Consider the following 15,390-nt stretch of genomic DNA (forward strand, 5'->3'; position numbering starts at 1 on the left):
CAAAGTAATGTACTGTGGATAAAGAGGAATTGATTGATGTACTGTTATTTTGGGATGGCATTTGATAAGGTGCCATGTCACATCAAAGTAGGATTGGAGGTGGTAACTGATAGTGAACAGCAGGAATCAGTATTTGGGCTCCGCTATTCACAATATGTATAAATGGTATGGATGAGGGAACTAATGCAATATGTCCATGTTTGCAAACGGTGCAAAACTAAGTGGGATTGTGAGTTGTGAGAAGGATACAAGAAGACTTTAGGACAAACTAGACAAGTTGTGTGTGTGGGCAAATACATGTCAGATGCAGTATGGATCTGGATGGACAAATGTGAAGTTGTACAATTCAGAATGAAAGACAGAAATGGTGATATATTGGTAAATGTGGTTGCATGAAGGTGTCTGGGTGTTCAGGTACCACAGTTAATGAAACTAAATAGACAGGTACAACAAGCAATTAGGAAGACAATTGAATGTTGCCCTTTATTTCAAGGGGACTTGATTCATAAGCAGGGATATCTTACGACAGTTATGTAGGGCCTTGCTGAAAGCACATGTGAAATGCTGTGTGCAGTTTTGGTAACCCTACTTAAGAGAGGACATGTTGCCATATAGTAGGAGTGCAGTAAAGGTTCACGAGGTTGATACCAGGGATGCGGAGAAACTACACCTTGTTCTTCGCAGCTTTCAACACATCATCGACGACAAATGAGCGCCTCGCCAAGATCATCCTTACACCTCCACTTCTCGCCTTCAAACAACTGCCAAACTTTAAACAGACCATTGTTTGCAGCAAACTACCCAGCCTTCAGGACAACATCGACCACAACACCATACAATCTTGCCATGGCAACTGCTGGAAGACATGTCAGATCATTGACATGGACACTACCATCGCACATGGGAACATCATCCAGCACGTACACGGCAGATACTCATGTGACTTGGTCAACATTGTCTATCTCACATGCTGCAGGCAAGGATGCCCCAAGGCATGGTACCTTGGCGAAACCATGCAGATGCTACAACAACGGATGAATGGACACCCCGCAACAATCGCCAGACAGGAATGTTCCCTCCAGTGGGGGAACACTTCAGTGGTCAAGGACATTCGACCTCAGATTTTTGGGTAAACGTCCTTCAAAGCAGACTTCAGGATGCACAACAACGCAGAGTCGCCGAGCAAAGGCTGATAGCCAAGTTCGGTCCCCATTTTGGCCTCAAGTTCAGCTTCAACCAGGACCTTGGGTGCATGTCTCACTACGGGTGATCCCACCACACGACACACTCTCACACACCATGCACACACACTCTCTAATGCAAACACACTCACACACTCACGCACTCACACAGACCCTCTCTCAAACACAAACTCTCTCTCACACACACATACTCACACAGCCCCACACACACACACACACACTCCCTGTCTCTCTCCCTCACGTGCGAGTGCACACACACATATATGAATCTATGGGATTAACTAATTGCAGGTACATTCTATTTTGTTCAAAAAGCATACAATTTGTAGACAGTCAATGTGGCAATTTATAAATTCCTACTTTGGAAATAAAACCAGTCTGATTCCAAATTGATACACAGCGAGATTCTAAACAAGGCCTCACACCTAAAATGCATTGTCTAACATGGGATATCAACTCTGGTATACTAAGTGAACTGATAAAACTTTTAATTATCTCAGGGCAGTGACTTGAAATAAATTCTTGAATTTGCATATTAATCCTTTCTAACTGATTAAAGATTTAACAGCCATCTTGGGTTTGTTCAGCACATTCACATTAGTTCTATGACCCTTTGATCCTTTGCTTATAAATTCTGTGTCTGATGCCACATCTCTCACTGACACCCAAAGAAGGAGCGAGACTCCGAAAGCTTGTGTCTTCGAATAAACCTGTCAGACTATAACCTGGTGTCATGTGATTTTTAACCGATACCAGGGATGACAAGACGGTCATATGAGGTGAGATTGCTTCAACTGGGCCTGGTATTCATTAGGGTTTAGAAGATTGAGAGGGAAGTAATTGAAATGTATAAAATTCTAACAGGGCTAGATAGACTATATGCACGGAGGATGCTCCCCCTGTTTGGGAAGACTAGAACCAGGGGTCAGAGTCTCATGATATAGGATAGACTATTTGTGACTTAGATGAAGGAACAACTTTTCACTCAGAGGGTAGTCAACCTGACAACAGAAGGCTGGGGAGCTGAGTCAATAAGAATATTCCAGAAAGATTTGATTAAGTTTTAGATATTGAAGGTATCAAGGAATATGGGTAGAAAATGGGAATACGTTGTTTTTATTGAAGATCAACCATGATCATGTTGAGTGGTGGAGCAAGTTTGAAGGACCAAATAGCTTACTCCTGCTCAGAGTTTCATTGTTTCTAAGAAATAGAGAGTAGGCATGCATGTCTATCTTTCTGATTGAGAAACTATAATGAATGGTGTGCCACAGGGATCAGTGGTCCAGCCTCAACTTTTTGTAATTAGATAAATGACTTGGATGCAGGGACTGAAAGTATGGTTTCTAAATTGCTAGCGGCATAGTTAGGAAAGTAAGTTATTTGAAAGCATAATAGAATGCAGTAGTTTATGGCAAGTGAAATGAATATAAAGTAGCAAAGTTATACTTCAGTTATACAGGGCACTGGCAAGACTGGACCTGAAATTCTATCATCACCCAGTTAAAGGAAGGATGCAAATGTGTTGTAAACAATTCAAAGAAGGTTTTCTAGATTAAGACATGGATTGAATGAGTTGTCTTATGAGGAAAGATTGGATAGCTAGATTTGTATTTACTGGAGTTTAGAAAAGTAAGAAGGATTTGATTGAAAATGACAAGATCCTTTGGGGTCTTGGCAATTTAGATGTTTCCTTTTGTGGGGAATCTAACTTAGGAGACACCATTTAAAAATAGAGTGTATCTCCTACCAACACACTTGGACAGGAATATAGTACCACTGATACCATCACTGTGCGCCCACACCACACTGGGACCAAGACCAGAAATAGAGTGCCTATTGTTCCTGCCTCTCATTGGCTGCTGCTGGCCATTTCTAGATGTCCTGCCAGCTATCCCATTGGCCACATCCTTTGCCATCTCACTGGCTGCCCTCTTTGCCTCTCATCTGACCTCCATTGCTGGCCTCTGACCTCACTACCCTCTAATTACAAACTCTACAGTATTAGATGGCAATTCTGCACTTTACATTGTGCCACTGCAACACTTTAGATTCAATAATACATGTAACAACCATTTTCAATGTCTATAGTCACTGTTAGCAGTTTACTCACTGGCAATGAACTCATAGATGCTGCAACTGCAGGACACAAATAACTATTACGAGGGGGCATAATTTTAAGGTGATTGGAGGAAGGTATATGTCAGAGGTAGGTTCTTCACACAGAGAGTGGTGGGCGTGTGGAATGCGCTGCCAGCGGTGGTAGTGGAGTCAGATACTTTAGAGACTTTTAAGCGACTCTTGGATAGGCACATGGAGGATAGTAAAATGTAGGGTATGCCCGGTAGATTGATCTTAGCAGGATAATAGGCCGGCACAACATCGTGGGCCGAAGGGCCTGTACTGTGCTGTATTGTTCTATGTTCTATGTATTGATCAGGAATGTGCCTCCTGTAGTTGTGATGGCAAAAGTGCAGACTTAAATATGAGGGGTCATCCCAGAAGAAGCATTTTTTTTCTCTCTCAAAGGGCTGTAAGTCTTTGGAACTCTTCCTGAAGAGCCATTTGGAAGCAAATTCTTTGAAACTTTTAAGACAGAGGTAGTAAGCAAGGGTGTGAAAAATTATTGGGAATGTACAGGAATATGAAGTTGAGTTTATAGTCAGATCAAATTTATTAAATAGGAGGCTTGAGAGACCAAATAGCCTACTTCTGCAATCATATGTTCATACAATCATTCCCTCTGCAGTATTCCCTTACGGAACCTCACCCCTCTTCCTGGACTGTGGGACTTGCCTTCCTGGGTCAGCAATAATTCTCTTCAGGTTCTTTCCTGAAGTACTGACAATGCCCACTGCTAAGCTCTGGCACTGCAGGGATTAATGGAGCTGCTGGCTAGTCAGACTAGTTCCCAAGAATGAGATTTGCCCCTGAAATTGTGTTCCAGTTTAGCCCATCCATCCGCAATATGGCTGTGGGTGGACTTTGAAGGAGAAATTTGGCTTCCAGCTGATTTTCCTTAAGGCAAAGGTCTGTTCACCCGCCACCCACCGCCACCACCCCACCCCCCCACCGAAATAACACAGCCTACGTACTTGAGCCAGAATTCCAATTCTGATGAAAGATCACCAACCTGAAATGCTTTCTCTGTTTCTGTATCCTTGGATGTCACCTGTTATTTTCATGTTGCATTTTCAGATTTTGTTTTCCCATTACAGTGGATGGAATAACTTGTCAAAAGAGTAGGGTGTTATGAAAAGTATGAGCAAATGCTGCATAAGTCTCCTGCTGCACTGTGAACCAACACGGGAAGCATGTCTACCTCTATTGAAGTGAGGACACATGTCATGCACTTTGCAGTCGATTCAATGAGAAATATGTGTATTTTTGTATCTTACTTTGTTTGGCTGGTACTTTTTGAAGTAACCTAACCAGAGAACAACCAGGTACCGAGCAGCCTGTGAGCAAATTAGTCACTTACCGCGCCATGGGTGGGTTTCCTGACCTCAGTTGGAGACATGCACAAGCTCCTGATAGTGATTCTCCTCTTAGGTCTGCCTGAAACACTGCAATAATCGTTACATGTCTGTGGCCTATATAAAATGCAGATAATTCGCAAGTAACATCTACTATTATTTCCAGGTTTTTAAGGTCATGTAAGCACAGTAAACACTTCTTGATCATGTTGACTTAAGCTTAATTGAATTTGCAGACTTGGCAAGAATATAGATTTAATTTAAGGCTCTCTCACTCCATACTCTGTGATCTGAACTTTTCCCTAAAGGAGATAATGCTTAGTATGTCAGAGAATTTAAAATCATAAATTCTCAACAGATGGAAGAAATAATTTTTCCAATGTTTTGAAAGCAGCAGTCAGAAAGAGAGTTCCACATTGACAGGAAGGTGAAACCTCCAGAACAGCAAGTGATCAGATACGAGACAACAAGGTGCAGAGCTGGATGAACACAGCAGGCCATCATTTTTCTGATGAAGGGTCTAGGCCCGAAACGTCAGCCTTTCTGCTCCTATGATGCTGCTTGGCCTGCTGTGTTCATCCAGCTCTGCACCTTGTTGTCTCGGATTCTCCAGCATCTGCAGTTCCTACTATCAGTGATCAGAATCGAGTGGCCTGGTTAGCTTGGTTACAATGCCTATGACCCAGGAGTGCCCCTGCAATTTCCCAAACACCACAAAAGATTTACTTTTTCTCAGTTAGCACTGGACGTGATACCACATTGCCTAGATGATTGTTGTTATGTTGGAGCCATCACTGCTTTGCACAGAACTCCTTTTGAGTAAGGGCAGTCTGGACCAGCAAAGATGCCTTCCTCAGCCTGGAGATTTCCAGATCAGAAGGACATGGTAGAATTTTTAAGGACGGCCAGATATGTGCAAACAGACTGTGATTGCCTGGATCAGAGAGCTCCCAAAGCTCCACACTTTGCTTTATCTCAATTCACCACTGATGCCCAATACAGTAGGTGTATGGCAAACATAGCTATACTATGCACCCATTGTCAGTGTCTATGCCAAGGAAGGGACATAAAAATCACAGACTCCTTTTTTCCCATTCTCTTTACTCTGTTTAGCTTTGAATGATGGACGACCTACCAGGGGAAGGCCATAGCGGACAGGTCTCTGGCACTGGGCCTGACCCTGTGGCACAGAAGGGAAGCGGGGAGAATAGGAGAGCAATTGTAGTGGGGGTTTCGATAGTAAGAGGCACAGACAGGCGGTTCTGTGGACGCGAACGAGATGAAAGAATGGTATGTTGCCTCCCAGATGCCAGGGTCCGTGATGTCTCGGATCATGTCTTCAAGATCCTTAAGGGGGAGGGTGAGCAACCAGCAGTCGTGGTACACATCGGTACCAATGACATAGGTAGAAAAAGGACTGAGAATGTGAGTACAGGGAGTTAGGTTGGAAGCTGAAGTCCAGGACAAACAGGATAGTTATCTCTGGATTACTACCAGTGCCACGTAATAACGAGGTAAGAAATAGGGAGGGAGTGCAGCTAAACACGTGGCTACAGGGCTGGTGTAGGAGGGAGGGCTTCCATTATGTGGATAATTGGAGCACATTCTAGGGAAGGTGGGACCTGTACAGTAACGACGGGTTGCACCTGAACCAGAAGGGCACAAATATCCTGGGAGGGAGGTTTGCTCGAGCTGTACGGGATGGTTTAAACTAGTTTGGCAGGGGGTGGGGAACCGGATTTATAATTCAGAGGATGAGGTATTCGGCCTTCCAACAGACCCAACAGGGAGTGAGGTGGTTTATAAAGAAATGCGGTCGATGGAGCGTAATTGCGGACACTGAGATGGTTTGAGGTGTGTATATTCAATGCCAGAAGTATCAGAAATAAAGCGGATGAACTTAGAGCATGGGTCGGTACTTGGAACTACGATGTTGTGGCCATTACAGAAACTTGGGTAACTCAGGGAGAGGAATGGTTGTTGGAAGTTCCGGGATTTAGATGCTTTAAAAGAAATAGGGAGGGTGGTAAAAGAGGTGGGGGAGTGGCATTGCTCGTCAGGACGAGTATAGCAGCTACTGAAAGGCAGTTCAAGAATGATATGTCTACAGAGTCAGTTTGGGTTGAGGTCAGGAACAAGAAAGGAGCAGTCACTTTGTTGGGGGGTTTTTTACAGACCCCCAAATAGTTGCAGAGAAGTAGAGGAGCGGATTGGGAGGCAGATACTGGAAAGGTGCAGAAGTCACAGGGTTGTAGTCATGGGTGACTTCAACTTTCCAAATATTGATTGGAAATATTTTAGTTGTAATAGTTTAGATGGAGCAGATTTTGTCCAGTGCGTTCAGGAAGGATTCCTGACACAGTATGTAGATAGACCAACACGAGGAGAGGCCACTTTGGATTTGGTGCTTGGCAATGAACTGGGCCAAGTGTTAGACCTGTTGGTAAGAGAACATTTTGGCGGTAGTGATCATAACTCTGTTTCTCTCATGATAGTCATGGATAAGGATAGGTACATACGGCAGGGTAAAGTTTACAATTGGGGGAAGGGTAATTACAATTCAGTTAGGCAATACTTTTCTTCAGTATTCAAACTGAGAGAGATCTAGTTGTAGAGGAGGACGTTGTGAAACAGGCAGGTAGGCTAGAGGAGGTTGATGTTAGTAAAGAAGATGTGCTAGGAATTCTGAGGAAGTTGAAGATAGATAAGTCCCCCGGACCTGATGGGATTTATCCAAGGATTCCATGGGAAGCGAGGGACGAGATCGCAGGGCCTTTGGCGATGATCTTTTTGTCCTCACTGTCCACGGGTATAGTGCCGGAAGATTGGAAAGAGGCAAACGTCATTCCCTTGTTCAAAAAAGGGAACAGGGATAACCCCGGAAATTACAGGCCAGTTAGTCTTACATCAATGGTGGGCAAATTATTGGAAAGGGCTCTGAGAGACAGGATTTATGATCACTTGGAAAGGCACAGTTTGATTCGTGATAGTCAGCATGGATTTGTGAGGGGTAGATCTTGCCTCACAAACCTTACTGAATTCTTTGAAGAGGTGACCAAACACGTGGATGAAGCTGGAGCAGTGGATGTGGTATACATGGATTTAAGTAAGGCGTTTGATAAGGTTCCCCATGGTAGGCTCATGCAGAAGGTAAGGAGGCATGGGATAGGGGGAAATGTGGCAGATTGGATTCAGAATTGGCTGACCCTTAGAAGACAAAGGGACGGAAAATATTCAACATGGTGCTCAGTTACGAGTGGTGTACCACAAGGATCTGTTCTGGGACCTCTTCTATTTGTGATTTTTGTAAATGATTTGGATGAAGGAGTGGAAGGGTGGATTAGCAAGTTCGCAGATGATACGAAGGTGGGTCACGTTGTGGACAGTGTGGAGGGCTGTTCTCGGTTACAAAGAGACATTGATAGAATGCAGAGCTGGGCTGAGAAGTGGCAGATGGAGTTTAACCCTGAAAAGTGTGAGGTGATTCATTTTGGAAGGACAAACTTGAAAGCAGAATACAGGGTTAACGGAAAGATTCTTGGCAGTGCGGAGGAGCAAAGGGATCTTGGGGTTCATGTTCACAGTTCCCTGAGAGCTGCCACCCAGGTGGATAGAGTTGTTAAGAAGGTGTATGGTGTGTTAGCTTTCCTTAATAGAGGGATTGAGTTCAAGAGCCGTGAAGTTATGCTCCAGCTATACAAAAGCCTGGTTCGGCCACATCTGGAGTATTGTGTCCACTTCTGGTCACCTCATTACAGGAAAGATGTGGAAGCGTTAGAAAAGGTGCAGAGGAGATTTACCAGGATGTTGCCTGGAATGGAGGGAGGTCTTACGAGGAAAGGTTGAGAGAGCTGGGGCTTTTCTCTTTAGAACGACAAAGGATGAGGGGTGATATGATAAAGGGGTACAAAATGATCAGAGGTATAGATAGAGTAGATGGCCAGAGACTTTTTCCTCGGGTGGAGGTAGCCTTTATGAGGGGACATAGTTTTAAAGTGAAAGGAGGTAGATATCGGGGAGACGTCAGAGGTAGGTTCTTTACTCAGAGAGTGGTAGGGGCGTGGAATGCATTGCCGGAGAGGGTAGTGGAGTTGGCCTCATTAGAGGCATTTAAGCGGCTATTAGATAGGCATATGGATGATAGTATAAGGTAGGGGTGGAGGTTAGATAGACCTTAGGTTTAGGGTAAAAGTTCGGCACAACATCATGGGCCGAAGGGCCTGTACTGTTCTATGTTCTATGTTCTATGCTTTATAGTGAGACTTATTGTAATATTGCTCTCTTTTATATTTTGTTACACATAGCAATAACTACAATGAATTTCCAAAAGGGCAATAAAATGTATTAAGCATTAATTACATATCATTTGACAGTGAAAGTTTTTAATAAATCTAAAAAATAATTTACACATGAAACAATAATTTTTATCACATATTATGTATACAGCTTTAATAATTATCAGTTCAAAATTATTTTTGTCAAGTTATATAAATCTTCAGATTTGAAAAGTTTTTTTTAGTCTAATCTTTTTTCTTTTATCTCCCTCACCACTCTCAATGAACCACAAAGAAAAACTATATGAGAAAATATAAAATCTATTTGCATGAAGTGCTCACTATGACACTGTCTGGCAATGCTCAGGATCTGAGCTTGTTTGAAAATACCAGAATGTGATGACCTCACTCCAAATAAAAGATTATATATTGATATCATTGTGATCTGAAGCTCAGCTTATTGATTGCATTTCCATATCAGCATAATCTTCCCAATGCAAATAAAGTATGTCTAAAAGTGATGAGAGGTAAAGACAGGCAGAAAGTAAATGGCAGTATTCTGTCTTCACTTACTTGTGATCCCAATGAAATTCATGAAGCTGTTTTTCCTGTGTGGTTGATATGGTTTGCATAAACCCCTGTAAATTTCCTATTAGTTCCAAGGTATGCATGATGGTCACTTTTACATATTATAATATGCACCATGCTCATAGGAGCTGAAAATGCCATAGAATAACAAACTAGCAGAGTAAGGAGAAAGCATTACTGTTAGCTTTAAAGAAAGTGCAACAATTTGAATCAATTCACATATTAGTTATATTCCCAATGTTTTGCACATGAGGAGTTAAGGACAAATGTGATCTTCAAAGGAAGGAGTTTTAGAAAATAGGGCACAATCCTGTAAAACATTCAACTTCCATTTTAAAATCATAAAATCAATACTTATTTTCCTATCTCCCCTTCCCAAGGAACGTAGGTCCAAGGCAGCGTGGACATTTGACTGGGCAGGAGGTAACAGGCATGGAACCCACCACCTCCCTGCTTCATTCTTGAGTGTCTGGAGCTGACAGGCTTGCTGGGGGGCATTCTTGCTTGGCAACTGGTAGAAGGCTACAATTGGGCAATTAATGCCTACTTAAGCCCTTTTGTCCTGTCCTTCTTGTTATTTAACCAGCAGCAAACAGGTGACTCTGCTTGTAGGGAATCCGACAAGCAAACCATTTTGTTTTGACGAGCATGCAGCTTTCTGTCTGAGTCTTTCAGTAAACAGTATACAATGCTTGATGGAGAGGCCTACCATTAGAAAGGAGGTCTGCTGACACCAGCCTGCTGTTGAATCCCTCTACTTTTCAGGCAGATTCTTCCCCAAGGCTCCCAACCCATTTCATTGTCATCTTTCTCCAAGGAACCCATGATTAAATTTGGTGAAGGCCCAAGTGTAATACCAACAGGGACTACTGTCACAGGAGCACTGCCAGCAATGGAGAGTAATTAACTGGTAGTTATCAGGAGAAGGACTTCCATTTTCATTTGGGAAGTTTCCATTTGGAATTCCATTTGGATGTGAGAAAACTGAAACAAAGACAGAGAATGCTGGAGAAACTCAAAAGGTTTGGCAGCATCCATGGAAAGAGAACCAGAGTTAATGTTTCCAATGTGTTTGTTAACTCTGTTTCTCTCTCTACAGATGCAGCCAGACCTGCTGAGTTTCTCTAGCATCCTCTGTATTTGTGTCACTTCTGGTGGCTGATATCAGGACCACAGTTGCCTCTATTTATTTCCACTTTATGTCCATGTTCAAAAGGAATCAACGAATATACATCTGTTATTTTATAATTACACCCTCACCCTCAATGTGCAAATCCATCTTATAGTCCTTAATAGGTCCCATTCCTCCTTTTAACGCCCTTTTTGTAATTATATGCCTATGGAGGACTTGTGAATTTATTTTATGTTAGCTGCCCGTCTCTTCCGATATCTTTTTTTCATTTCCCCTTTGACATTTCTATATTCAGCGTGGTTCTTGTTTTGATTATCAACATGACATCTGTAATTCACATCCTTTTCCTGTTTTGTCTTGCCGTCTACATCATTAATCATCTAGGGAATCCTGATACTTTTTTTTTCATTTATGGGATGTGTGTCTCTAGCAAAGCTAGCTTTTATTGCCCACCCCTCATGAGAAGATTATGCTGAATTCCCTTCTTAAAGATATAGTTTTTGACATAAATCCACAGTGTTAGGAATGGAGATTCAGGATTTTGACCCAGTAATAACAAAGGAAGGGAGTGTAGTTTCAAGTCAGGGTGGCATGTGATTTAGAGCAGCACTATGAGGTGGTGGTTGTGCCCCAATGCATGTTAGCCTTTGTCCTTCAAGATGATAGAAGTCATTGGTTTGGAAGGTGCTTTTGAAGGAGCTGAGTGCATTGTTGCAGTGCATGTTATAGACGGTACACACTGCTGTCATTGTGTCAGCGGTAAAGGCAGTGAATATTGAAGATGTTGGATGGGCTGCCAGTTGAGCAGGATATTTTGTCTGGTGAAGCTTCAGCGGAGGCTGCACTGAGGATGTTACCCAGCACGGTAACGAAACATCTGTGAAACAAGAAACCAACTCGGCGAGCCAACCAACCTCAACAGTCTAATGCTGTATAGATATCAAGGGCAGTCAGCCTCACCTCACTTCTGGAGTTCAGCTCTTTTTACCATGTTAGGACCAAGGCTGCAATGGGGACAGGAGCTATGTGGTCTTTTCAGAATCCAAATTGAGCATTAGTGAGCAGGTTACTGCTGAGCAAGTGCTACTTGATAGTCAATCCTTCCATCACTTTGCAGTTGAGTGAACGTGGCCTAATAGGGTAGTAATTAGCCAAGTTGATTTTTCCTGCTTTTATGGACAGGTCATAGCTAGGAACTCTTTCTTGTTGCCTGGTACATGCCAATGTTTTAGTTATACTGGAACAGCTTGTCTAGAGATGCAGCTGGTTGTGAAGCACAGTCTTCAGTACTATTGTCAGAACATTGTTAAAACCCATAACAATTTCAGTATCCCTTACATCACTTGGACTGAATCAAATTAGGGGTTGACTGGCATCTGTGATGCTGGGGAACCTCAAGGGGAGGCCACGATGGATTGTCGACTTAACACTTCTGGCTGAAGATGGATGAAAATACTTCAGCCTTGCTTATTGCACTTGTTCCAGGAACTGCTTCTCTGGACTGTTTCTGCGACCACACTCAGCAAGAGAACAGTGCAAGTGGTAATGGTGTCACTTGGGAAATGCTACTCAAGAGTATCAATTCTGCAGGCTGTATGGTAGTAGAAATCTTCCTGGCATTTTGGGGAGTTATTGGGCAGATATCCAGACAGTAATACTACATCATGAATCATCTTTTGCTATTTATCATGCAGCTCATCCACTGATGGACAATTTTAAGAAAATGAGGAACCTGCTCCACCGCTGCCATGCATTTGAAATAGGTCTGCACATAGCACACCATATAATCACAAAACTTATTGTTTTTATATAAAATTGTTATGTAGTTTTCAATGCTTTTACTGTACATGAAGATTGACACTGACTTGAAGTGAAATCAGGAGTTAACAAGTTCTTGAATGAAAGCAAAATACTGCAGATGCTGGAAATTTGCAACAAATGCAGAGAATGCTGCAGAAATATTGAGTTTCACCAGCATTCTCTGTGTTTGTAGCCAATTTCTCAATGTGCCGCCACAAGGAAGGTAAGTACGTCAAAACAGCTCATTGCAGTTAGTGCTAAAAATATTTCATTAACGGTGTGTAAGTTCAATGAACAAGGGTAAATCATGATTTGCTTTACGTAGAACAACCTGAATCCAAGGTACGGTAGAAAACACAAAATCATAATCAGTAAGAACAGCAATGTTTTTGTTTGAGCTCCAAACTGCTGCTGTTTGCGAAAGGTGCCTGCATGTTTGTTCGTTAATTTCGTTATTACATATATCTGAATGGCAAGCAAAACACAGATCGTCGATAGTACAACGGTGCCGGAAAGATGATTTACAAATTTCACAAATTTATTTGCAATTTCAGCTTGGAACTGAAAACATTGCTTTTGGTTATAGTTCTTTGAAATGCCATAGAAACCCAGAAACAGTGGGAAAATGGCAAAAAACACCAATGTCCAGACAACCAGGCTCACAGCCCCCGCATGCCAAGGTTGATAAAACTCCACTGTCTTCTTTTCTCGAAAGAAACTGAGCATCCTTATGACAATTATGGCCACGTAGAACATGAAGCACAGGTACATATGAACGTGAATCATTGCACTCACCAGCTTACAAAGCATTTCACCGAACTTCCACTCACCAAGAACGTAATAAGAGATGCGGAAAGGCACAGTTAGGAGAAAGAATGTGTGCATCAGTATAAGATTTACAACGGCAGTGGATGTCACAGATTTGCTGTCTGTTTTAATTTTCCAAGCCATGACGAAGGCTCCAATAGAACCTCCCATGAGCACAATGATGTAAATTGCTATTAAAGCTGCATTATGGGCGGATCCAGGTGGATCGCAATGAAATGAGTCATCGGATGTGAAATTGTTGGTTGAGAATGTTCCTGTTGAGGATACCGTGTTATTCATTGCTGACATGTTCATTTTTTCTCCAAATCCTTGAAGAGAAAAATACGTTTTATTGACAACTGAAAACAAGAAGAAATCTATCAGCAAAAATGCTCAGCAAGTTATTTATACATCTTTAGAAGTCATGTAGAAGTGAAACCATGAAATAATTTGATGCTGTGTTAAACAGACATTAAAACACGTGTTATATTTATAATTGTTACAGAGATAGTAGGAACTGCCGATGCTGGAGAATCTGAGATAACAAGGTGTAGACCTAGATGAACACAGCAGGCCAAGCAGCATCAGAGGAGCAGGAAAGCTGACGTTTCGGGCCTAGACCCTTCTTCAGAAATGGGGGAGGGGAAGGGGGTTCTGAAATAAATAGGGAGAGAGGGGGAGGCTGATAGAAGATGGATAAAGGAGAAGATAGGTGGAGAGGTGACAGACAGGTCAAAGAGGCAGGGTTGGAGCCAGTAAAGGTGAGTGCAGGTGGGGAGTTAGGGAGGGGATACGTCAGTCCAGGGAGGACGGACAGGTCAAGGGCGCAGGATGAGGTTAGTAGGTAGGAGATGGGGGTGGGGCTTGAGGTGGGAGGAATGGTTAGGTGGGAGGACAGGTTAGGGAGGCGGGGATGAGCTGGGACAACAAGGTGCAGGGCTGGATGAACACAGCAGGCCAAGCAGCATCATAGGAGCAGAGAGGCTGACGTTTCGGGCCTAGACCTTTCAGAGCTGGGCTGGGTTTTGGGATGCAGTAGGGGGAGAGGAGATTTTGAAGCTTGTGAAATCCACATTGATACCATTGGACTGCAGGGTTCCCAAGCGAAATATGAGATCTGTTCCTTCGGGTGGCATAGTTGTGGCACCGCAGAAGGCCCAGGATGGACATGTCGTCCAAGCAGTGGGAGGGGGAATTGAAATGGTTCGCGACTGGGAGGTGCAGTTGTTTGTTCCAAACTGAGCGTAGGTGTTCCGCGAAGCGGTCCCCAAGCCTCCGCTTGGTTTCCCCGATGTAGAGGAGGCCACAACGGGAACAGCGGATACAGTATACCACATTAGCAGATGTGCAGGTGAACACGTCTGCACATCTGTTTGATGTGGAAAGTCTTCTTTGGGCCTGGGATGGGGGTGAGGGGGGAGGTGTAAGAGCAGGTGTAGCACTTCCTGCAGTTGCAGTGAAAAGTGCCTCTTCCTCCGTTACATCGATGACTGTATCGGCACCGCCTCGTGCTCCCATGAGGAGCTCGAACAGTTCATCCACTTCATTAACACCTTCCACCCCAACCTTAAGTTCACCTGGACCATCTCTGATACCTCGCTCTCCTTCCTGGACCTCTCTGTTTCCATCTCTGGCAACCACCTGGAAACCGATATCCATTTCAAGCCTACCGACTCCAACATCTACCTAGAATACACCTCCTCTCACCCACATTCCTGCAAAAAAGCCATCCCCTATTCCCAATTCCTTCACCTCCGCCGCATCTGCTCCTGAGATGAGGCATTCCACTCCCGGACATCCCAGATGTTCTCGTTTTTCAAGGACCGCAACTTCCCCCCCTTCAGTGGTCGAAAATGCCCTCAACCGCGTCTCTCGCATTTCCCGCAACTCATCCCTCACACCCCCTCCCCGCAATAACAACCAAAAGAGAATCCCCTTCGTCCTCACGTACTACCCCACCAACCTCCGGATCCAACGCATCATCCTCCGGCACTTCCGTCTCTGCAATCCGACCCCACCACCAAAGACATTTTTCCATCCCCACCCTTATCTGCTTTGCAGAGGGACCACTCTCTCCGTGACTCCCTCGTCCGCTCCCCACCAGCCCCACT

General features: G+C 43.6%; 2 protein-coding genes across 3 annotated transcripts in view; both read right to left on the reverse strand.

Moving 5' to 3' along the window:
- Positions 1-13,373, reverse strand: part of LOC109934924 (probable G-protein coupled receptor 141) — a 66,101-nt gene extending 52,728 nt beyond the window's left edge. The window contains exon 1 of one of the 2 annotated variants that reach the window (XM_048596250.1): positions 13,303-13,373. The gene's annotated coding sequence lies outside the window, so the exon portion shown is untranslated. The remainder of the gene's footprint in view (positions 1-13,302) is intronic. The other variant, XM_048596251.1, reaches the window with a different exon arrangement.
- Positions 12,674-15,390, reverse strand: part of LOC125482998 (probable G-protein coupled receptor 141) — a 9,770-nt gene continuing 7,053 nt past the window's right edge. The window contains exon 2 of the mRNA XM_048596247.1: positions 12,674-13,608. Within this exon, the coding sequence (XP_048452204.1) occupies positions 12,674-13,594 (921 nt within the window). The 5' untranslated portion in view covers positions 13,595-13,608. The remainder of the gene's footprint in view (positions 13,609-15,390) is intronic.

Source organism: Rhincodon typus, chromosome 4, assembly GCF_021869965.1.
Source record: "Rhincodon typus isolate 14 chromosome 4, sRhiTyp1.1, whole genome shotgun sequence".
NCBI lineage: Eukaryota > Metazoa > Chordata > Chondrichthyes > Orectolobiformes > Rhincodontidae > Rhincodon > Rhincodon typus.